We start from the raw sequence: 22,981 nt of genomic DNA, 5'->3' as shown, positions 1-22,981 counted from the left end.
GGGATATTGGACTCTAATAATAACCCATTACATTAGCATACTTGTAAAGACTATACTCTCTTAAATATTGGTTGTATACATGAGATCAAATATCGAAAAACTCACACTCTACTAATGGATCAGACAGACACATTAGTTCAAACAATAGATTCACCTTGATTGGCTATTCATGTCTGTGCTGCCGGTAGCTCGAGACATGGAGCCTCGTGCTAGATATGAGCCCATCCCTCTTTGGGATTGACTTTTAATAGGTGTCAGAACTGAAATTTACAAATGGAATCTTCAATATTAATCTCAAAAGGTATTGTTACCTCAACAATAGAGACATGTGTCCATAGTTCAGATGATGAACCTTTGGTTGCCTCAACTCTTCTGATTATGGCCATGTTATTGTTGCTACTGCCTAAAATAATCAGTTCTCTTTCTATGGTCTCTAGAACACTTTACCGAAGCCAAAAATCCATGGAAGAAACCAAACCTAAACTATAAGAGGAGTTAAGTTAAGAAAACTATAAGAGGAGTTAAGTTAAGTTCGCTTTCCGACAATCAAAGACATCGATGATCTACCCAAAGTTTTAATTTGTTTACACAGTTTTGCGACAAAACATCTAACCATAATCAATATATAGTATATTACCAAAATACTTTTTTGAAAAAACAATTCTTACAATATTTTCATCAAAATATTTTTAGATTTTTAAATAAAATTTTAGAAAGCCTTTTTTAAATCAATTGTAAGAAAAAATGACTACGGCAAAATTAATAAGGTTGACAGCTAAAATCGGTATGTTTATAGATTATGATTTCAGACGTTACCACGAAAACCCTTCTTTATGGTTTGAAATATATGATTTTGATTCGGATTCATGGACTACTCTTGATATCACCCCACACTGGCTTATAATAATATCTATCCATGGCGTTTCTGTCAAAGGAAACACTTATTGGGGTGTTGCTGGAAGAAATGCTTACGCACTCATTAATCATATAATCTGTTTTGATTTTACAAGAGAGAGATTTGGACCGCATCTTCCTTTGCCGATTAAGGCTTGGAGTGCACAATGTGTGTCACTATCTTCCGTTAAAGAAGAGAAGATCACGGCTTTACTTCAACGAAGCGAAACATACAATAAGCTTGAGATATGGATTACGACTAAGATTGAGGCCAACGATGTGTCGTGGATCAATCTATTCACGATGGATACATCATCCATTGAGATGTTTTCATTTAAGAGTTTCTTTGTTGACGAAGAGAAAAAAGTTGCTGTGTTTTTAGGTAGAGAAGAAGAAGATATATACGGCCTTATAACTCACGAAACTATTGATGTCATTGGCGAAGCTGGATGCTTGAAGAAATTGGTTCTTGGTGAACCTGAAGACAAAAATTGTTGGCCACTTGTGTGCTCTTATGTTCCAAGTACGGTGCAAATCAAGCAACATGAAGTAGGCACAAGGAAAGAACAAAGCTATTAGGACAGATATCGTTCTCATCATTGCCACTCCCATCGTCACACTTGCATTGACATACTTCCTAGTTGCATGTAAAGCCAATGAATGGTGGTGGATTTTGTCTTTTTTTTTGCTTCTGATTAGCATACATATATCTATTGTTTGGTTAAGAACTGGCCTAGGTACTACTTGTGTTTCTTTTTCACTTTCAATTTTTTTTTTCTGTAAATTTTAATAGACAGCTTTTTAAAATAAACGAATTAAACCTTTCGTTTGCTGATGCCATTCGATATTTTTTGACTCTACTATATGGAGAAGTTCATGCGGACGATAACAATTATGGGCGAGGAACAACCAACGAACAACAGGTACCGTACAATATATAGCATCAATTTCTTTTTATCAAGACTTTAGCTCGAATTATTTTCTTTTTATCAAGACTTTAGCTAAAGCTCGAATTATTTATTGTATATAATTATTATAGTTGACTTCATTAATAGTTTTCTAATAATCTAATCATATTTATACAACTCAAATTTTATTAGCATCATTTAAAAGAAAATTACCACGAAAATATGAATTACATCAACTACATAAGTAAACGATATAATGATATACTTACGAATTCTCATTGATGTGTTTATTATATTTTTTCTATTTAAATAAAATAATATATACTGTATATTATTTTCTATTTCGATATAATTTGACTATATATATAATATATGACATTTCTAAATTAAATAAAGCGCTATATATTCTCAATTTTTGGTTTGCTCTCTTATATGTGCGTGGTATCCAAAACCACCAAAGGGTATAATACTTCTACTTGTATATATTGCACTCAATTTAATTTGCTCTGTATTTAATAGTAACATTTTAGACATCCTAGTTCAAACCTTAACCAGATTTGGTAGAACCTGATCGATAAGTTGAATGATCGAAATCTTCAGTTTTGGTTAATTATCACATTCGGTAACGAAAATTATTAACATCTTTTACTTACTATCAATATAATTAGTTGATTCACAAAATTCAAATCAGTTTTCACAATCGGCATTAATTAACAACATTTACAAATAACGAAAACAATTGTATACAAGTTGCTTAAACTTGATACCATGTCATCACTTATATAAATGATACGTCATTTACTCTAAAATTTGTTTGCGTCAGCCGTCACTACGTAATATAATGACGTTATTTATTGTTGCATGTGGGGTTTAACGTTGCATGTGGGATTTAACGTTACTCTCCTACTCTCACAACCATTGACGTCGTCCTCATCTTATCCAAATTTTTATCTTCTATCTTTATAAAAACTGCCTAAACCACCAATTGTAAAATATGTTCATCTCACACTCTCTCAAGTTTTCTAAATAAGGGACCAAATCGTCAAAGACATTTACAAGAAACAATCTTTGTTCCATATTACACAGTAAGCTTTCTTTCCCTTGAATTATGTCTTTTTAATATATGTTTTATCGATCGTTTTTTTGTACATATAAATGATACTGTTGGATTGTACTATATAAATTAATATCTAACAAATATTGAAGAAGAAAAAGAAAGGTCATTGACCTATGGGAGATATGGAAATTCAAGTTATGGGACATGTGGAAATTCAAGTTCATGAACCTTGCATATATAGAGTACCAAGTCAGATACGTGATGTGAAACCTGAAGCCTATACACCTAAAATGGTCGTCATTGGCCCGCTTCATCGTTCTCCCAAACCATCAACTGCTGAGGATGGTGCTGAAACGAGTAGCAGCTATCCCTGGTACGTCAAACACAAAAACTTATACACAGAAGTACAGAACCTGCACACTTATTTCATTAGATCCATCAGATGTCGATATTAGGATATCCATATGTGATTTATTTATTAAAATTTCTTATCTTCCAAGAAACATAATTAACCAAAACCAATCAGAGGTCTGGGATTTTGAACCGGTTCGGTTTCTATTAATAGAGTGAAACCGATCGGAAATATTCCAATTCAGTAATTTGGAATAGTACCTAGTCCATAAACCTAATTACTTACAAAAATAACTGTCCAAGATGCAAATTAAGGCTATTTTAATTTAGGTTCGGTTAACCGAGATTTTTCAGTTCAGTAAGCTTCAAACGAGGCTAACCGAACGGTTATCCAAAAATAAAAATCTCTAACATAATATTGTCCTAGCCACTTCTCTTATTCTTTGCAGTCTTCGTCTTCTTCTTTGGTTCAACTTATTCTGCTTCTTCTTCTTTTATGCTTTTCACCCTAATAGTCTCCTTTCAGTTTTGACGATTATTGAAAAGGTTACACACACAAAAAAAAAAAAAAAAAAAAAAAAAAAAAATTTACATCTGTCATTTTATTCATTGTTATTTATTTTTTACTTGAAACCATGGTCATGATTTCGCACCTCCTTCCTAAATGTTGTACTGACATTCTCATTTATATAATCCAAAAGTTTAATGTATATATATGGCAATGGGTGTTTTTACTAGGCATCTGAAAAAGGAATATGTTAGGATGGAAGAGAAAAAGAAGACGTACTTGAAATATTACACCCAAAGAGTTGGGGAAGATACTATAGAGGAAATGAGAAAAACCATACAAGCAGAAGAAAATAACATTCGGGCTAGCTATAAAGAATCGACTGAATGGATATCATCTGAATACTTCGTGGAACTTATCCTTGAGGATTCAGTTTTCATTATGGAATTCTTTCTAAAAGATAGGGTGGAACCTTATAAATATTTGGACAAGACCGTGAACGAGTCTTTAAACAATGGGAAGGTTTTTCTTGATTTAATGTTGCTCGAGAATCAACTTCCCTATTTCATTTTAGATAGGTTGTTCAGTACCAGTATGAATGCATTTATTGGTGATAAGACCCTTGACCAATTTATCGTGGAATCTTTACGCATAAGCATCGCAGAGAAAACAAACTTCAAGCATTTCACAGATATTTATCGGTGTGTTTATGAAGAATCATTTGACGACGTCGGAAATCAGATGTTAAAGGATCCCGAGAGATGTATTCACTTATCAAGGCAACCTATCAGTGAGTTGAGGAACGCGGATTATTTATCTCAAGCAGGAGTAACTTTCCGGGTACAGTAAAACCTCTATAAACTAATTTTCGATAAATTAATAATCTTTATAAATTAATAAAGTTCTCCGGTTACAAATTGGTACCAGTATATTAGACACATTTCGATAAAATAATAAGATAATAATATTTTTGAAAATCTTTTGTAAATTTATGGTCCCAATAATAGTATAAATAATAATTACATAAAATTATTAATATATATCTATATACATGTAAAAGTTTTGGTGAAATATGACTATTATGTTGTTATTTATTCTCAAATTCATATTTTTTTTTAGAATTCAGTTCGAAAGATTTCATGTATCAAAAAAAAAAAAAGAAATTCTATAGTATACATGTATCAAAAAATATATATTGTTTTATTTATTCATGATGATTGTTGTTTTTTGTTGTAATTGGTTCTAAAAAATATTGATTATAATGACTAAATCTTATTTTTGATGTATATCTTTTTAAAAACTTACCAAATTACAAAAATATCTCGCTAAATTAATATCTTTATAAATTAATAGAATTTCCTGGTTCCATCATTATTAATTTATAGAGGTTTTACTTGTGATTAGGTATATTTTTTTTTTTTTTTGCTTCTGCTTCTGCTTAACAATAGACATATCTCTATTATTTGGTTTAGAATTAGCATCACTCTAAGTCTAATACAGTATAATATTTCCTCAGTTCTTATTAATGTCATCTATTTATTGTTAATCAATTTTCTAGAATTTCCTGTATGATTACTTTACATGTATTTATTTTTCTTTTCTTATTTTTAATAAACGTCGACTAAACTAGTTGACCCGACTATTCTCAACTTTCTTTTTGTTTCAGTCATCCAATGTTTTCGATCGACAAGAATTTAAAGGCCGTAAGTACCTCTTGATATCATCTTTTATATCGGAGTTGATACAACAACAAGAAAGGTATGATTTAAGAAGTGTCACAATTTTTTTTTGAGTTTTAATACATCTTTTTAATAAGAGCATTTCCAAAAACCCATTTCTCTATTTTTTTTTCTTCGAGCCTTGACAGTTCCAAAATGGAGTTGGTTTTACTCCAACCCTACTACGTTTTGGCGTTAAAAATGGAGATCTCCAAATTAGACATGTCGCCAAATCTAATACCGGAACAACTAACACTTGTTTATTCCACTGTTAACTAATCTGATATTGACAAAATGACATCGTTTTGTCAACTGAAAATTGCCGTTTGAACCATGAACTTTCAAATTAATGTCATTTAAATCATAAAATTTTCCGAGTGTCATTTAAAACATCAAATTATGTTGACTATCATTTTAAAACATCAATTGTTGTTGGCAAAACAAATATTTTAGAAAAAATATTTTCGTAAAAAATATGTTTCTTTGTTTCGTCAACAACATTTGGTGTCTTAAAAAGATCGTCAACACAACTTGATATTTTAAATGGCATGTGGAAAAGTTTATGGTTTAAATGGCGATAATTTGAAAGATCACGGTTTAGACGACATTTTATCAATTTGACAAAACTATGTCATTTTGTAAATAACAAATTAGTTAACGACGAAATAAACGGGTGTTAGTTGTTCCGTTATCAGATTTGACGACATGTCTATTTTGGCTTCGTCAACAACATTTGATGTTTTAAAAAGATAGTCAACAAAACTTGATGTTTTAAATAATTTTAGAGAAAGTTCATGATTTAATTGATGTTTTCGAGTAAGTTCATGAATGAAATAACATTTTGCCCATAGACAGATTAAAGTTAAGATTACTTTTTGGTAACTATAGTATTATATCAAAAAGCGGGAAAACCATCTATAAAATTTAACATTATTAAATTTAAAATAAAACAAAAATTGTTCCTTAGTATATCACATGTTACATTCTAGTTATTCAATTATAATTGATACAAACAAGAAATGTTAATGACGTTATTTGTTGTGCATTGTACAGGCTTGAGCGTTTTTCGTTGCAAGTGACGTTTAAGAAAGGTTGCTTAACGATGCCGATCTTCCATGTTGATGAAACGTATGACATGTATCTAAGAAATGTAATTGCATACGAGCAGTGCCATGTTGCCGTAAAACCCTTGACTTCTAACTACATACATTTCTTAAATTTTCTAATTACTTCCGATAGAGACGTCCAACTACTCACCGAAGAAGGTACAAATCATATAATTATTAGATTTAGTTCTTAATTGGTATGAAATAACAACAAATGCATGTGTTGCTTGAAAATATATACCAGGGGTGGTGAGGAACATTACGGGTCGGCCGAGGTTGGTGATGGACATGGTCAACAAGTTACAAGCTGGTCTGAGACTAGGGGACTATTCCCAGTACTACTACATAGCCATGAAACTCAAAGCTCACTATAAATCTCGAAGAAAGATGTGTTGGGCTACTCTTAACAAAGTCTACTTCAGCGACATGTTGACCGGAACAGCTACTTTAGGTGCAGTGCTTCTCTTGTTTCTGACTCTGGTTGGAACGATTGCTTCGGTCCTCCAGGCTTACAAAAGCTTAGAGTAAACTATATGTATGTATGCTTTTATCGTTTAAAACTTATTTTTTCCAAGTGTTCCTTTAAGATTATTCACGTACTTTGGTAATTGATTGTTGATTTCTCAAAAAGATTGTGGGCAAGAGAGTATACATATCTGCATTATTCATATGGGCCAAAAGTCCATGGAAGATAAAACTTTATGTAACACAATATTACACACCTCAAGTCTTAACGTAAAAATCACACATTGAAAGCTGTGATTGAGATTTAAATAATATATACAGAGGGTTATTATGGTTAGTCCACTAATTGCCAATTATTTTTGAATTGAAAACCTATAGAAATTCTACTTTACCATGGTATTAGAATCTGAACACACGATGATGACCCGTTACTTAGTTTGGTCCGAAAAGAGGATCGATCATTCCATTAACTGATGGTTTAAAAGAAGGCTCAATAAAAACATGATCTGAAGGAAACGTCTGATATTCACTAATTAAGTTATATATAAGAGAATATGGTCAATTCAGTAATTACCAATTGGTTATGAGTTAAAAGCTCATACTAAATCTTAGTTTCACAACAATCATAAAAGAAATATCACCATGACGATGCCAAAAAGAAAAGAAAAAAAGAGTCTCATTTGCAACACCATAATTAACTGTTGCACAACGATATCAACATCTCTAATTCCATTCCTCTCTTCACAGACTTCAACATCTCATTAACAAAGATTCTCCACCAAATCTTCACGTACGTGCCGTCTCCAACAAGTCAAGTATTCCTAAAACCAAAAAAGAACGATATGCAACTTTGTAACAGCTCAACGTACGGTAGCTATGAGATAACACACTACATTAGCATAGTTGTAAAAACAATACCTCCTAACATTAATTTTATTAATGAGATCAAATATTGAAGTACTCACTCACACTCTACTAATGGATCACACACATCAGTTCTTCCTGCAAGTATTTAAGTAATTATAAGGAAAACAGAATGTATTCAAGTGAAACCGTTTCAAGCAATAGCTATATGAGCCCATCCCTCTTTGGGATTGAATTTTATGGATGGTGTCAGAACTGGAATTTACAAATGATATCCTCAATATTAATCTCAAAAGGTATTGTTACCTCAACTAAAGAAACATGTGTCCATAGTTCAGATGAATCTTTGGTTGCCGCAACTCTTCTGATTATGACCATGTTATTGTTGCTATTTCCTAAAATAATCAGTTCTCTTTCTATAGCCTTGTTCTTTTTGTGATGATATATATGGTCTCTAGAACACTTTACCAAAGCCAAATATCCATGGAAGAAACCAAACCTAAACTATGAGAGGAGTAGAGTTAAGTTCGCTTTCCGACGATCAAAGACATCGATGATCTACCCAAAGTTTTAATTTGTTTACACAGTTTTGCGACAAAACGTCTAAACTATAATCAATATATAGTATGTCGTCTTATTAAAATACTCTTTGTTATAAAAAAAATTCTTACAATATTTTTAAATAAAATTTTAGAAAGCCTTTTGTAAATCAATTGTAAAAAAAATGACTACGACAAAATTAATAAGGTTTGAAGGTTAGCTAAAATCAAACTGATGTATTTTTGGAAAACAATGTTTATTTTAATTCGAAGAAAAAAGGGTTTATTTTAGAAATCATATTTCCTAAAACCTGTTAAATATTAATGATAAATAAATTTTCCGAAACCCTAATTTCTTTTTGGCATAAAGTCCCAAAAACTCATACAAGAAACCCTTCACATCTCTCTTTACTTCTCACTTCCCATCCTCATGGCTCCAATTACTGTGGGAGAAGTTGTACCACACGGCACTAATGTTGATTCTGGTTGTGAAGGTCCCTTGTTTCAACTTGAAAACATGACGATGATGACGCCGTCGATGTCAAGTCTTCCAAGGGAATTGGTAGAGGAGATTGTCTCTAGGGTTCCTTCGAACTCTACGAGGGCAGTGAGGTTAACTTGCAAAAAGTGGAACGAATTTTTTAAAAGCCGGAGCTTTATGAAGATGCGCATTGCCAAAGAAGAAGAAGGAGCAAGGGAAATAGGGGAGACTAGAAAGATCGTGATGATAGATTACAATGTTTATTTAATGTCCATCATCATTAATGAAGATCCATCCACAAAGTTGTTAGGTAAACTTAGATGCCTTCCAGAACAAGTCAAAATATCTCAAATCTTTCATTGTGAGGGTTTATTGTTATGCATCTTGAAAGATGATGATACTAAGATTGTGGTTTGGAATCCGAGTTTGGGGCAAACGAGGTGGATCCAAACCAGAAAGTATTGCGGTGCAAGTCGATATAGAGGACAAGAATATTACAAGTACGCTTTCGGATTCAGCGAAAACAGATTTTGTCGTCGTAGCCCCAAAATCTTGAGGTTTATAGATGATTTCAGAATTTACAACGAAAACCCTTCTTCATGGTTTGAAATATATGATTTTGATTCGGATTCATGGACTACTCTTGATATCTCCCCACACTGGCCTATAATGTCTAACCATGTCCTCTCTATCAAAGGAAACACTTATTGGGGTGTTGCTGGAAGAAAAACATACGCACCCATTGGTCATATAATCTGTTTTGATTTTACAAGAGAGAGATTTGGACCGCTTCTTCCTTTGCCGATTAAGCCTTGGAGTGCACAATGTGTGTCACTATCTTCCGTTAAAGAAGAGAAGATCACGGCTTTATTTCAACGAAGCGAAACATACAATAAGCTTGAGATATGGATTACGACTAAGATTGAGGCCAACGATGTGTCGTGGATCAATCTATTCACGATTGATACATCATCCATTGAGATGTTTTCATTTAAGAGTTTCTTCATTGACGAGAAGAAGAAAGTTGCTGTGGTTTTTGGTAGAGAAAGAGAAACAAGATTCGACCTTACTCACGGCCTTACTCACGGTCTTACTCATTACATTATCAATGTCATTAGCGAGGCTGGATGCTGTAAGACATTGGTTCTTGGAGAACCTGAAGACATACAGTGTTGGCCACTTGTGTGCTCTTATGTTCCAAGTACGGTGCAAATCAAGCAACATGAAGGAGGCAAAAGGAAAGAACAAAGCTATTAGGAAAGACTTTGGATTTGTCATTGGAACCATTGGATTTGGTTCTTCTCTTCCCTTTATCCGACACATTTATACAGCTCCATAAAAGTGAATCACATTATGTGATATATTAAGCAATGGTTATTATATTTTTTACCCTCCTACTACTCAATTTCTGAATATATTTGATATGACTACTTTTTTTTTTTTCCAATTAAGATTTTGATTTTATTTCAATATGTGTTTGGTTAGTTAGGTTATTGATTGTATATTTCTTTTACTATTGAGAAAGTTGGATGTTGCCAAATTTTCTGGCCTTGTTGTCTATTTCTGCAATAAAGCATTAGAGAGTTTTTGAGAGGGAATGATGCATTTGGCATTTATAAACTTAAACACCTCTTGAAAAAAATTAACAAATATTGATGTCCGATGGTAATCACCCATCATGGGTGCTTAAAAGAAAAAGAGAGATTAATTTCAATATTAACTAGAATAGAAACTTTTTAAAAATAAGTAAGAGGTTTCGGATCTAAGTCGATACTATATGGTTTCAGAGAGGACTATAGCATTTTATATGGTTTTTCGACTATATTATTATTGTGGAAACAATTTACTTGAAACCAAATATGAATTTCGAAAAATATTAAGTTAGATGTGCTCTCCAGCGATCGAACCATATACTTGTTCTACCCTATATTGACTCGTCAGAGTCGGTTAGACATTTCCTACACAAAACTTTAAACATCAAATAAATTTAAAGAATAAAATTATTTGGAACCGAAAGTAAATACAATATGGTTTCTATCATAATGATCAACATTTTTTTAATCAAATAAAATAGAGAAAAATAATAATATTTCTTATAAAAATAAATTGGAAGCTATCATGGATTATTACAAAGTGACTAAAAATTATTTTATTTTAAGGTACCAAAAATAATATTTTTTTTATATTTGGAAAATAAAGTTTATTTTTGGGTGTTTCATATTTTTTCACATTAAATTGAGAAATATTGATAAAATGCTATATTTGTGAAGCAAAATATATAAAATAATGCTATATTTAACGTCTAAAAGACGCTGATTAAATTTGTCCGAATCCCTAAATATCATTGCTCGCACTCACTCAAGTCCAAACTATTTCAACTTTCCCCTTTTGCTTCTCAGCCACAGAGATCTCTCCTCCTCATGGCTCCAATTGCTGTAGGCGATGTTGTACCAGACGGAACTATCTCATACTTCGATGAGAATGATCAGCTTCAGACCGTCTCTGTTCACGCTATCGCCGCCGGCAAAAAAGTCATCCTCTTTGGTGTTCCTGGTGCTTTCACTCCCACTTGCAGGTATAAAGTTTCGAACTTTTTTGGATTTTTGCTTCGGATTAGTTTTGTAAGATATGGGTTTTGATTCTTAGCTGATGGGTTTGTAGTTTTGATTTGAAAGTTGTGTTTTTTTGTCTGTTTTGGTGAGGTTAGTATGAAGCATGTTCCTGGGTTTATTGAGAAAGCAGAGGAGATGAAGTCAAAGGGTGTTGATGAGATCATTTGCTTTAGTGGTGAGTATGAATTGATATGTTTTTATCTTTTTGATGAGTTCTGTTCATTGACTTCGTTTCTTAGTCAAAGTTGCTAAATTGAGTATGGTAGTTTGTGTTTTGGATTTAGACAGTTTTGTGGATCGACAAGAGATGATGTTCTTTGCTAATGAATGAACTTGGAATGACACAGTTTTAGAGTACAATGAATTGATATGTTTTGCTCTCTGTGGTAGCTCTGTTCAAAAATGTTGAATTGGTTTCTTAATCGAAGTTGCTATAATGAGAATGGTAGTTTGTGTTTTGGATTTAGACAGTTCTATGGATCGACAAGAGATGATGTTCTTTGCTAATGAATGAACTTGGAATGAGACAGTTTTAGAGTACAATAGATTGTGTTCTTAAGGGTTGTTTATGAAGGGTCTTTAATGATTTAGCCGTCGGTTGCCTTGAGTATTTGGTGTCTCAGGAGCTCTAAAATTAGATTGGTTGTTGTATTTGGCTCAGTGTGCTTGATGTGCAAATGTTATGGATCTGAATGTCTATGCTTGCTTTTGTTTTGTTTATAGTATTCATGCGTGATTTGAATGTATTGTTGCAGTGAACGATCCTTTTGTGATGAAGGCATGGGGAAAGACATACCCAGAGAACAAGCATGTGAAGTTTGTAGCTGACGGGTCAGGGGAATACACACACCTTCTAGGACTTGAGCTTGACCTCAAGGAGAAGGGTCTTGGTGTTAGGTCAAGGAGATTCGCTCTGTTGCTTGATAACCTCAAGGTGACTGTAGCCAATGTTGAATCCGGTGGTGAGTTCACGGTTTCCAGCGCCGAGGATATCCTCAAGGCTCTCTAAGAAACTTTATGTCGTTTGCCTTTGTTGTCCACCTAAACCGCTGTATTTGAAGTAGCAGATTCTATATCGCCTGGTTTTTGAACAAGTAGGCATATAATAATGCGGTGTGTGATGACTTGCTAGGCATAATAAAGTACTGACTTTGGTGTCTTTCTCTGTGGTTGATTTATGCATTAAGATGCATACCTAATCTTTTATGGGAGACACGTACCAAAAAGTTAGGTTACCATCGTTTTGGTAAAGAGGGTATCATGCATAGTTAGGTTATTGTCTTCTATAACTTACATGCTCGTACAGTCCTATCCATGGGATTTAGCATCTGATATCTCAATACCAATGAAAAGATGAACATAAAGGTGTTGTGTATACAGTTATATCTTGTTGTGTATACAGTTATATAGATGCCATGGACATGGTTTGTTTCCATCCAATGTTTTTCGGATGTCTTGCTCATGACATTGTGTCAGTTGTAAGAACATTGACACAAGTCCACGAGCCCAGCATTATGGGACAATGCAAGCCCATGTATGACATTGGCCTATATAATCACGGTTTTATAGTATATCGAATACTAAGTTATGTAAGACTATAATAACATATCAGATCCAAGTGTAACTATAAGTATGTGTATGTTAAATGTGACAACTACGTATACCGCTACATAGACTTGACAACTAATGGACATTTTTCTTGTCATGATTGTATGAACATTAAGATGGTAGGGAATTTTATGGTAATGTCACTTTCACTAGAAGGAGAAATGAGCTACCATTTACTGTTGTAGTGTCTCGACGGCCATCGTCTGTGGACTCTTTATGTCCTTCGTTTGGTCTTTGAGTTTTACATTCATTCGATAATCATATAGCGTTTGAGAAAGTTCGAAAATTATTTACCGAACTTACAAATCATCATAAGATTTGTATTTTATCATCATTCACACACGATAGTGTGAATCACTTTCTCGATATATTATATACTATGAAATTGTTTTAAGCCGAACACATTTAAATTATAAAATTTTTTCATGCTTTTTAAAAAGTAAAATAAATATATTTTAGTAAGATATGTAGCTAAATCAATTATTTTGAACGTTGCTCATGAGTTCTATATTTCTAAAAATCGAAGTGTTATCGTTGTGAATTGTAATGCTTTTGGGAGCAAAATAGCAATTTCATATTTTTTTTAATATTTTTTAAGCTGGCTATTTATCTAATTAACCAAATCAACATGCAAGATTTCTAATAAGAAACAGGAAATGTAAATTCATCCAAAACTGAAATTTAGTAAGAAATAATAGTAGAGATAATCGATAACATGTCCAATCGACAAAAAAAAAATCATGCTTATAAGTATGATTTTTGAAGTTAGAAAATATATATTTTTTTTAAACCAAATTTTAGTTTCTTGTCATAGAAAATAATTTTGAAAATATGTGTCTATTATATATTTGGAAATAAATTAGTTTTGTGTATTGTCCATAATTTTAGTAATCTATCAATGGTATGTTTTCAATCCGTAAAATACTATAGATTGTCTCAATCCCTATTATTTATTTTCAAGCAATCCAAGCACTTCATTAGCCCTTTCTTGAAGAAAAATATTTGGGATCACCCTTAGGGGTGAACCATTCTTGTTTACATCCTCTTAATTAACCAATCAAAATACAAAAATATGCCATGTCATTTTCTATATAAAAAATAAATCAAAATTAAATAAATTAAGGAAACAAATTATGTAGGATTTTCATTAAGGAAATTATATTTTGGTTTCGGTTTATAAAAGAATGGTTAGCGTTTAATTTTTATAAATAAACAAAATTATATTTTAGTTTGGGTTTATCAAATAGTGGTTAGGGTTTAAGTTTTGTAATTAAACGAAATTGTATTTGAGTTTAGATTTATTAAATAATGGTTAGAGTTTAGATTTTATAAATAAAATAAATAATATTTTAGTTTGGATTGATAATCATCTTTATCGAACAATAGAGCGTACTAGAATAATGATCATAACGGTAAAATATAATAATTTAATAGACAGCTACCAAGTACCAACTACGTATATACATGAAAATTAAGAAGGTAAGGAATTGTTTTGTACTGAATTTACAAATCATTATTGTATTGTCAGTCATACGGTACTGATAATCATTTTCGAGATCAATCAATCATGAAAATCATTTTTTATGCCAAACATGATTAATTATGAAGTTTTAATAATGTTGTTTGAAAAAGTAACTAAACTTTAGTAAGATATATAGGTAGTTATATCGATTACTTGTTTCAAATCGACAGTTCACTATTTTCCTACACTAAATATATAATATATGTAAGATTTCTAATAAGAACCAAGAAATATAAGTTCATTCAAAATTGAAATTAAATCAAAAGTAATAATAAAATAATTGATCAAAGTCCAATTCTGCAAGATAAAAATTCATGTTTATATGTACGATTTTTGAAATTATATATATATTTTTTTTTAAAACACAGTTTTTGTTGTCATAAATTTTCCCCAAAATAATAACAGCTTTAGGAACTGTAAAGATTCTACAATGATTTGGACATTATTATCGATGTTGGAGTTCATGGTGTCTAGGTACTCATAAAAAATAGGTGAGAGACAACCCACACATGTTTGTGGCATTTTAATGCGGATATAAAGAACGAAGGTTTTGAGTCAGTCTATTTTGCAATGAAACGATGAATGAGATAATAGATTTAGAATGAAATCGAATTCATGTTTATACCTATGATTTTTTGATGTTAGTAAAACAAAGATTTTAAATCAGATTTTTTTTTGTAATAATTTATTTTTCAAAATATGTGTCTATGTTATATATTTGGAAAACAAAGTTTATTTTTGGGTATTGTCCATAATTTTAGAAAACCTATTTTTTATCCGTTTCGTGGTAAAAACTAATTTTAGAAATCTATTAATTAAGTATATACAGTATTTTGATTCCGTAAATCACTATAAATTGTCCCAACCCCTTATTACTCATTTTCAAGTCAAACCAAACTCTTCTTCATTAGCCCCTTTTTGCTTCAAATCCTCAGAGATCTCTCATAATGGCTCCAATTACTGTCGGCGATGTTGTACCGGACGGATCTATCTCATTCTTCGATGAGAATGATCAGCTTCAGACCGTCTCTGTTCACTCCATCGCCGCCGGTAAGAAAGTCATCCTCTTTGGTGTTCCTGGTGCTTTCACTCCCACTTGCAGGTATGTATAAAGTTTCAAACTTTCTTTAGATTTCTCCTTGGAACTAGCTTTATAAGCTCCTTAGCTTCGATTTATGAACTGGGTTTTCATTTTGCTGTTGTTGTGATCTTAGTATGAGCCATGTTCCTGGATTCATTGAGAAAGCAGAGGAGTTGAAGTCAAAGGGTATTGATGAGATCATTTGCTTTAGCGGTGAGTATTAATTGTTATCTTTTCTTATCTCAGCTCTGTTCTGGCCTCTATGACAGTTTTGTGTATGTTTCTGAGTTTTGAATCCTCTATGATGTTCTTGAATTCATTTGGTAGTTGAAATCTGAAATCTGATTGAAATGTCGAATTTGTTTGTCTAGTCAAACATGTCAAAGATCAATGTGAATTGTAGTTGTTGTTTCAGAGATTTTAAGCGGCTTGGATTTGGACAGGTCTATGGATCTGACTTTGAGTTACATATGAATTGATCGTTCTTAAAGGTTGTAACTTGCTAATGGATCTGAACTTGAGTTACATATGAATTGATCGTTCTTAAAGGTTGTAACTTGCTAATGGATCTGACTTTGAGTTACATATGAATTGATCGTTCTTAAAGGTTGTAACTTGCTAATGGATCCGAACTTGAGTTACATATGAATTGATCCTTCTAAAGGTTGTAACTTGCTAATGGATATTTGCTAGTGAATGATCTTTGAATAAGACTGCTTTGAATTGTATATGAATTGATCAATGTAAAGGTTGTTAAAGAATAGTCTTTTAGTGATTTGGATGGAGGTTGGGGTGTTTATATTGTCTCTTGAGATCCCTTATATTGAATTTGGTTTAAAGTTCGTGAAACTGTAATGGTTTTTTGTATTTGGCTGAGTATGCTTGATGTGCAAAAGCTTGACACCATCATTTACATTGGTTGTTGCAGTAAACGATCCGTTTGTGATGAAGGCATGGGGAAAGACATACCCAGAGAACAAGCATGTGAAGTTTGTAGCTGATGGGTCTGGTGAATACACTCACCTTCTAGGACTTGAGCTTGACCTCAAGGACAAGGGTCTTGGCATTAGGTCAAGGAGATTCGCTATGTTGCTCGATAACCTCAAGGTGACTGTAGCCAATATTGAATCTGGCGGTGAGTTCACCGTTTCCGGGGTTGAAGATATCCTCAAGGCTCTCTAGAAAATTTCTCTTGCTTGTTGTATTGTGTATGTAAACCGCCCTGTGTGAAGTAGAGGATTCTATAGCCTTATCTCATACATAATAAAGGGGTGTGTGACTTGCTTGACATAATAAAGTATTTGGTGTTTATGTTTTTTTTCTTTGTGGTTGATTTCTGAAAGATGTGAGTAATCATGTCAATATGCTTACCAAATCTCTCCCTTATTAGATACGATGGTACGGTACGAATCAAAGTTAGGTAACCAGAGTTTGCACTACAGAAATGTGTGGTTGCAGTCTATTACATTCGATAACAATAGTAAAAAGTTATGTCTAGGCATTCGGGTACTCGAGTTGGATTTGGGTAGAACCGATTGGGTTCGGGTCCTTCCGGTAAAGAAGTTTAGGACCTAGAAGAGTAAACATAAAAATTCGGTTAAGATCTTTCCATGTCCGAATTAAGTCGTCATGTCGGGTATATATTTTTAGAACCACTAAATACGCGATTTTAGCCGAGTATCCAAAAAATTTCAGGTAAATATCCGGGTTTTTGTGGCACGCATCAAACTATGGACCATTAGATACTTAGGAGAAACATTTTAATTTAAGACATCATAAAAGTTCAATAACAAAGGCTTAAATGAGTTTCAAGCTTATAAGATCCATAATAACTTGCTCAAATAGAGATACCAAACACATAAATAAACACAAGTCCTCACGAGTACATCCTTTATTAACACACAAACACCAAACACACTTACTTAGCAAACACCATTCATCTTCTTCCTCTCCTTCACAAACTTCCTCCATCCAACAATGACTTCCATCAGAATCTCTCTCTCCATCTTCTTCTCCTTGACGTTTTCCGCGATCCCTTCTATTCCCATCTTCTTCGATATCTTGGAAGGCAAGGTATCTAGCTCATGAAGCACCTTTGAGATATCTGACACTAGTCTCTCAGCGAGTGTTCTTGAGAAATCTTCCCTTATGACAACACGCAGGACCGTGATGTGCTGTGCATCCGCAGGCATAGTGTAAGCCGGGACAATCCAGCCAAAACGACGTAGCATCTCAGAGATCTCGAACTCGTTGTGGAAACTATGGTCCTTGAGTGAGAAGGCTACCACTGGTACTCCTTGGTCCTTTGAGACTATGTTGAAACGCTCTGTTTTCTCTATTCCTTCTTTGAGTACCACCATGTTCTCTATGCAATTCTCCATCACATTTTTGTATCCCTATTCAAAACCAAAACATTCACTAGAGTCAGCAAAAAAAATCAAAGAAATTGACCTAATAATCAAAGAGACTATGAGTAACACTAAGATCTATGTTTTTTACCTTTATCACACCATCTATAAAAGTTTCAAAAATAGCATCATATTTCAAAATTAAATCCTAAATCTAAATAGCAAACTCTATCCCCTAAACACTATATCCTAAATGTAATTAGTCAACCTAAACTTTTAAAAAATTTCTAATAAATTATTTAAAATATTGTAAATTTGTCAACTAGTGTTATTTTTGAGAATTTGCGGAATGTGTGATATAATTGCCCATATTTTGGTGCTATCTGAGTGTATTTCTCGTGTTTTTATTGTTTACTATGAGTAACACTAGACTCACCTCGAACCCAAGACGAATGAGCTGGTAGTATTGAGCAATAATTTGGCTCGATCCTACAAAAGCCAAAAATATTTACCATGTTACATATACATAACATTATATACAATAATAAACTATAGCATATAACATACCTTTGGAGAAGTTGAGAGTAAAAGTGGGTTGATCAGCACCAAGATAGTTAATATGAAAGATAAGCTCTTCAGGCAAATCCTCTGGTGCTCTCCACACGACCCAACCAATACCAGCATAGACAAGTCCATACTTGTGACCACTCACGTTGATACTCTTAACCAAAGGAAGTCTAAAGTCCCATTCCAACTCAGGATAGATAAATGGAGCAATGAACCCTCCACTTGCTGCATCAACAGGGATAGGTGTGTTCCAACCAGTTTCCTCATTTTTCTTGACCAGCAAGTCATTGAGACGCTTCACATCTTCGAACTCACCATTGAGTGTTGACCCCAATATGGCTGCGACACAGATTGTGTTCTCGTCCACCATCTCTGCTGCTTTGTCTGGATCCATCACGTAGTAACCTTCACTTAGCTTTACTTCTTTTAGCTCCACCTCGAAGTATCGAGCAAATTTCTCCCAGCACACCTGAAAAATATTAGAGTCTCTTAATAAGTTACTATCTTTATTCTTTAGTATGCACACTTTAGTTTTACAAAACTATAAATATAACATATGCACACTTTATTTTGTTAAAATGAAGGTGTTTCATATAGATAAAAAAATCGAACCAAATCCAAAAAAAATAATCCAAAAATATGGAACGCGACTTTATTAGGAGTGTAACTGTAATTTATTTTCCGAATATTGTCAAATGTGTAAACAACTGTCCCTCCGATCGAAAAAGTAACTGTAGTTTATTTAACTGTAATTTATTTTTCCACTAATCGAAAAAGTGAACTGAAAAAAACCGAAAAGCATAAAGATTGAAATAGGAATTTAAATTTCTATGATATTTTTGATTTTTTTTTTTTTTGTTTTGGTAATGGATTTTTTAGATTTATTATAAAAAGTGAATATGATACAAAACTAAAACAAGTTGAGTAAATAAATCCTGATAAAATTACAATATTATTTTAACGAAATATATATAAGATATTTGAAGTATTATTCTTACTAGACCATCTCTATATATATGATTTTTTTCCACTATAGTACTAATGAAGATGTATATATATACTTACTTGAACATTGGCTCCAGTGACAATGTTTGGTTTGTCATAGGGTTTACCCTCAGCCTTGCGTCTGTTCTGCCATTTTCTTTTAAAGGCCAATCCAGCTAACATGATGGCTTCCGAAGAACCAACTGTTCCTACTCCCACCGCAGTCTCAGTTTCCTCGAGTGGCGCATTGAACAGCCTAGCTATAATGTTCACACATCGGTTCTGTTTTTTTCCCAAAATATTCAAAACTATGAATTATGAGTAAAATTTTATTAATCAAAGCATATTGGTAAATTAATTAGTATAATTTTTCTAAGAAAATAAACGTTATGAATACATAATAACTGTCTAAAGTACGTTATGATACTTTACTATCATCTTATTCACACTATCAATGCCATCGCATAAGTTATGTCACATAACTATTTGTGAACAAACAAGTACCAACTTCTTATTGGTGAAGCTTTCTAAGTTTCACATGATAGAATCAATATGACATCTGACCTTGCAATCACAAGATTTTAATGGTAGGTGGGGGCTCCTACTAGGTTTCATCACAAGTCACTACTGTTTCTGTTTGTATCCTCTTTATTTACTTTTATCTTCTAACTTTTAATTTCATACAACGTTTACCATGCATACATAAACAAAAAAAAAAAACTCAATGAAACTGTTTCAATTAGTGGGAAAGAGTGGAGAGTAGAATAATCAAAAACAAACCAAAAATAATAATGTGTGGTTGATATAACAAAAGAGAGGTTGCCGACAAAAGTGTTAACTTTGTCCTACGACTATTACAATTATTCTACTTTACTATCTTTTTCTCCCATACTTTGATTCTCAATGATTTAGAAGTTTCAACTTTAATCATACTACTTGATTGTAACATTTTAGTTAAAAAAACAAAACCGGATGCATATACCGATCGGTTTATCGATAAACCGAATGTGTTATTATCCAAATTTTACATCAAGTGGGGGGATCACTAGTATTGATGACAATTTAACATTAGTCAATAGTCAATACCAGTTGTTTATGATCAAGACTCAAGATATTAAGAAAACAACTTACAAAATGGGCAAGTCCACTAGTCTAAAAGATCATGGACATGTCGGCCAATCAAAGCTTGAAACGTATGGGTCATTTTTAAATCACAAATACTAAAAAGCAGAAATAATATACATTTGTCTTCTTCTATATTGTTAAGGAGAAATAAATGTAGGAATAGGACTAATACTAAACAATGAATATGAATTTTCATCATCCACTCACTTTGTTAACCATTTTAATCAAAATTTTATCGAAATAATAGTAATTAACCACTCCAAAACAAGAACAAAAGCAAGATCTAGCTAAGCTAACACCATTGATTCATAGTAAAACTAGGAAATGTAAAGATCGAGAGATAGAGAGATACCTGAAGTTCAGTGGTGACAGGGTACTCATCCATGTCAACATAGTTCTTGTTGATAGAGTCCATGATGAGTTTGTCACACTCTGGTTCCATCCATGTAGTCACGAACGAAGCTAGGTTAAGCCTAGGGTTACCATCAAGCATCAACTCATCTTTTATGATCTGATACGCAGCATCCTTAGGTATCGAAGCCTCACCGATCTCATACCTATTTTTTTGTTTGTCCAAATCAATGAGTTAGGATAAAAACCATCAATAAGAAAATATTTATCACTTGGTACTGTTACTTACTTGGGAAGTGTAGTGCGAACATAGCGAGATCCGAACATGGTGCAAACAGATTCATCACTGTTCGTTTGTGTTCTTGAAAGAACCATCTTTGTGTTTTGCTTTCTTGTGAGTGTGTGAAAGAGAAAGAGATGAACCAAAAAGGATACGAAGAGATGATGAAGAGACGAGGCTACGTTTATAGTATTGATTAAATTGACCCTACATATTTGCTGTCTTTCCTTTTTTGGTTTTATATAATTTGTAGTTTTGTATTATATTATAAAACGATACTCGCATTTAAAAATATCTACAAGATCGTATTCGAATCTTATAACTATATAATTTTTTTTTTTAGTTTTTGTTTCTAATATATTACTTATTGGTATATAATTTATTTACAAAGTTTTACGTTACTAATAACTTTTTACTTTTAAAGTTTATGTATAAATTAAGAAGTACTAGATGTGAAACTAACCATGGAGTGTATACTTGTTTAGTAATCAGAGAACTAAGTAAATTTGAAAAGCATGAACAAGTTACATCACTATGTGATGACAAAGTTTTCAGTGAGTAGGTAATAGGCGAGAGAAACGGGTAAGGAGAATGAGAAAGTTATCAATGAGTGTTTTACCTAAATTCATAATGTTCATTTTTATATGAAAGTATAAAAATTATATTGTAAGACTATAACTAATTAAACTTACTAATACACCATGTAAATGATATATGTAGCACAATAACTTTTACGGAGTAAATTTTAATGTAATACATATTAAATTAGTTACATTCATAGAAGATATATGTGTTCATTTAGAATTAGTTAACAAATCTAAATTAAAGTTATAATGAACATATATTGATTAACTAATATTATATATTCTATATAATAAAAATTAAAAAGTTAGTAAACCAATTTCTACACAAAATATATATGTGCATTGGAAATTAGTTAACTAATTATAATTCGCACATATTTAATATCAAATTTCAAAACTATCATTCACATACATAATTCAGAAAGATATATTATTAGTTGTAATTATTTTATAATTTTCAAAATTATTGAAACCAAATATTTTGGAAAATTCTATTTTGGTCATCATTGGTCTTTACCGAATTCTGACGAATAATGTATCGGAATATGATAGATATGGTGTTGGCGCTATATCTTATGTTATTTAGTATATGTGGGCATACAATACTTACATATAAACTTTTTTTTTTGTAACAAACAATACATATAAACTTTTAAGTTTAAGTAGCTATCATCTTACTTTAAGGTTTATATTCAATTGAATGGAAGTAAATCTAATTTACGTAATGAATTGAGTAAGTTATTTCGTTTACACTATAATTGAAATAATTCAAATATTTAAAGAACTTAAGAATATGTTTGTATAACTAACAAATATTTATACACTAATATAGATGACAAGAGAAACAAGACAATGCTGAAGCGTAGGCGTGGGTTTTGAGTTTTGAGTCTTTTGACCCTATTGATTGGTTAAAAGAGAGAGATACGTACGTACGTACGTATACTTGGTGGAGATGGGCCTGAGAAGAAGTTGAGTGTCTCATCTTATTAAAAGGTCGACTTGGGCCTGTAGCCTTTAACTGCCTCAGC

The 22,981-nt window shown here is 32.4% G+C and overlaps 6 protein-coding genes across 7 annotated transcripts; 5 read left to right on the top strand and 1 right to left on the bottom strand.

The window, feature by feature from the left end:
- The first annotated feature begins 744 nt into the window (after positions 1-744).
- Positions 745-1,473, top strand: LOC17894210 (peroxiredoxin-2A). The gene has a single exon (XM_006300847.1). The coding sequence runs from the start codon at positions 745-747 to the stop codon at positions 1,471-1,473; it is 729 nt and encodes a 242-aa protein (XP_006300909.1).
- Positions 1,474-2,804: 1,331 nt separating this feature from the next.
- On the top strand, positions 2,805-7,172 carry LOC17896571 (putative UPF0481 protein At3g02645). 2 transcript variants are annotated; one of them, XM_006302168.2, is made up of 6 exons: positions 2,805-2,887; positions 3,012-3,232; positions 3,949-4,558; positions 5,385-5,476; positions 6,490-6,701; positions 6,787-7,172. In XM_006302168.2, exons 2-6 carry the CDS (start codon positions 3,033-3,035, stop codon positions 7,068-7,070), a joined length of 1,398 nt encoding a protein of 465 aa, XP_006302230.1. In that variant the 5' UTR covers positions 2,805-2,887; positions 3,012-3,032; the 3' UTR covers positions 7,071-7,172. The 2 variants fall into 2 exon arrangements, with proteins under 2 accessions (XP_006302230.1, XP_006302231.1); XM_006302169.2 differs by having other exon boundaries at positions 3,009-3,232.
- A 1,749-nt stretch (positions 7,173-8,921) lies between these two features.
- Positions 8,922-10,148, top strand: LOC17896408 (peroxiredoxin-2A). The gene has a single exon (XM_006301297.2). The coding sequence runs from the start codon at positions 8,928-8,930 to the stop codon at positions 10,146-10,148; it is 1,221 nt and encodes a 406-aa protein (XP_006301359.2). The 5' UTR covers positions 8,922-8,927.
- Positions 10,149-11,232: 1,084 nt separating this feature from the next.
- Positions 11,233-12,664, top strand: LOC17894177 (peroxiredoxin-2B). Its single transcript, XM_006302870.2, has 3 exons — positions 11,233-11,466; positions 11,599-11,678; positions 12,259-12,664. Exons 1-3 carry the CDS (start codon positions 11,312-11,314, stop codon positions 12,510-12,512), a joined length of 489 nt encoding a protein of 162 aa, XP_006302932.1. The 5' UTR covers positions 11,233-11,311; the 3' UTR covers positions 12,513-12,664.
- A 2,842-nt stretch (positions 12,665-15,506) lies between these two features.
- Positions 15,507-17,032, top strand: LOC17895683 (peroxiredoxin-2C). The gene is made up of 3 exons (XM_006302849.2): positions 15,507-15,735; positions 15,848-15,927; positions 16,643-17,032. Exons 1-3 carry the CDS (start codon positions 15,581-15,583, stop codon positions 16,894-16,896), a joined length of 489 nt encoding a protein of 162 aa, XP_006302911.1. The 5' UTR covers positions 15,507-15,580; the 3' UTR covers positions 16,897-17,032.
- A 425-nt stretch (positions 17,033-17,457) lies between these two features.
- LOC17895537 (glutamate decarboxylase 2) lies at positions 17,458-21,534 on the bottom strand. The gene is made up of 6 exons (XM_023787294.1): positions 21,379-21,534; positions 21,091-21,295; positions 19,695-19,895; positions 18,630-19,098; positions 18,499-18,551; positions 17,458-18,110 (listed from the first exon to the last, which is right to left on the bottom strand). Exons 1-6 carry the CDS (start codon positions 21,462-21,464, stop codon positions 17,637-17,639), a joined length of 1,488 nt encoding a protein of 495 aa, XP_023643062.1. The 5' UTR covers positions 21,465-21,534; the 3' UTR covers positions 17,458-17,636.
- Between the last annotated feature and the right edge of the window lie 1,447 nt (positions 21,535-22,981).

This window comes from Capsella rubella, unplaced genomic scaffold, assembly GCF_000375325.1.
Source record: "Capsella rubella cultivar Monte Gargano unplaced genomic scaffold, Caprub1_0 scaffold_2, whole genome shotgun sequence".
Taxonomy (NCBI): Eukaryota; Viridiplantae; Streptophyta; class Magnoliopsida; order Brassicales; family Brassicaceae; genus Capsella; species Capsella rubella.
The sequence above is the reverse complement of the archived record's forward strand: the minus strand, read 5'-3'. Positions and strand labels throughout refer to the sequence as shown.

Bases quoted from the DNA above. Each gene is read 5' to 3' on its own strand.
- LOC17894210 (XM_006300847.1), top strand. From the start codon at position 745: ATGACTACGGCAAAATTAATAAGGTTGACAGCTAAAATCGGTATGTTT.
- LOC17896571 (XM_006302168.2), top strand. From the start codon at position 3,033: ATGGGAGATATGGAAATTCAAGTTATGGGACATGTGGAAATTCAAGTT. The intron at 3,233-3,948 runs GTACGTCAAACA...TGTTTTTACTAG, and splicing joins ACGAGTAGCAGCTATCCCTG to GCATCTGAAAAAGGAATATG. The intron at 5,477-6,489 runs GTATGATTTAAG...TGCATTGTACAG, and splicing joins TTGATACAACAACAAGAAAG to GCTTGAGCGTTTTTCGTTGC.
- LOC17896408 (XM_006301297.2), top strand. From the start codon at position 8,928: ATGACGATGATGACGCCGTCGATGTCAAGTCTTCCAAGGGAATTGGTA.
- LOC17894177 (XM_006302870.2), top strand. From the start codon at position 11,312: ATGGCTCCAATTGCTGTAGGCGATGTTGTACCAGACGGAACTATCTCA. The intron at 11,467-11,598 runs GTATAAAGTTTC...TGGTGAGGTTAG, and splicing joins GCTTTCACTCCCACTTGCAG to TATGAAGCATGTTCCTGGGT. The intron at 11,679-12,258 runs GTGAGTATGAAT...GTATTGTTGCAG, and splicing joins TGAGATCATTTGCTTTAGTG to TGAACGATCCTTTTGTGATG.
- LOC17895683 (XM_006302849.2), top strand. From the start codon at position 15,581: ATGGCTCCAATTACTGTCGGCGATGTTGTACCGGACGGATCTATCTCA. The intron at 15,736-15,847 runs GTATGTATAAAG...TTGTGATCTTAG, and splicing joins GCTTTCACTCCCACTTGCAG to TATGAGCCATGTTCCTGGAT. The intron at 15,928-16,642 runs GTGAGTATTAAT...TGGTTGTTGCAG, and splicing joins TGAGATCATTTGCTTTAGCG to TAAACGATCCGTTTGTGATG.
- LOC17895537 (XM_023787294.1), bottom strand. From the start codon at position 21,464: ATGGTTCTTTCAAGAACACAAACGAACAGTGATGAATCTGTTTGCACC. The intron at 19,896-21,090 runs GTATCTCTCTAT...GGAAAAAAACAG, and splicing joins CTGTCACCACTGAACTTCAG to AACCGATGTGTGAACATTAT. The intron at 18,552-18,629 runs GTATGTTATATG...TGGCTTTTGTAG, and splicing joins TACTCTCAACTTCTCCAAAG to GATCGAGCCAAATTATTGCT.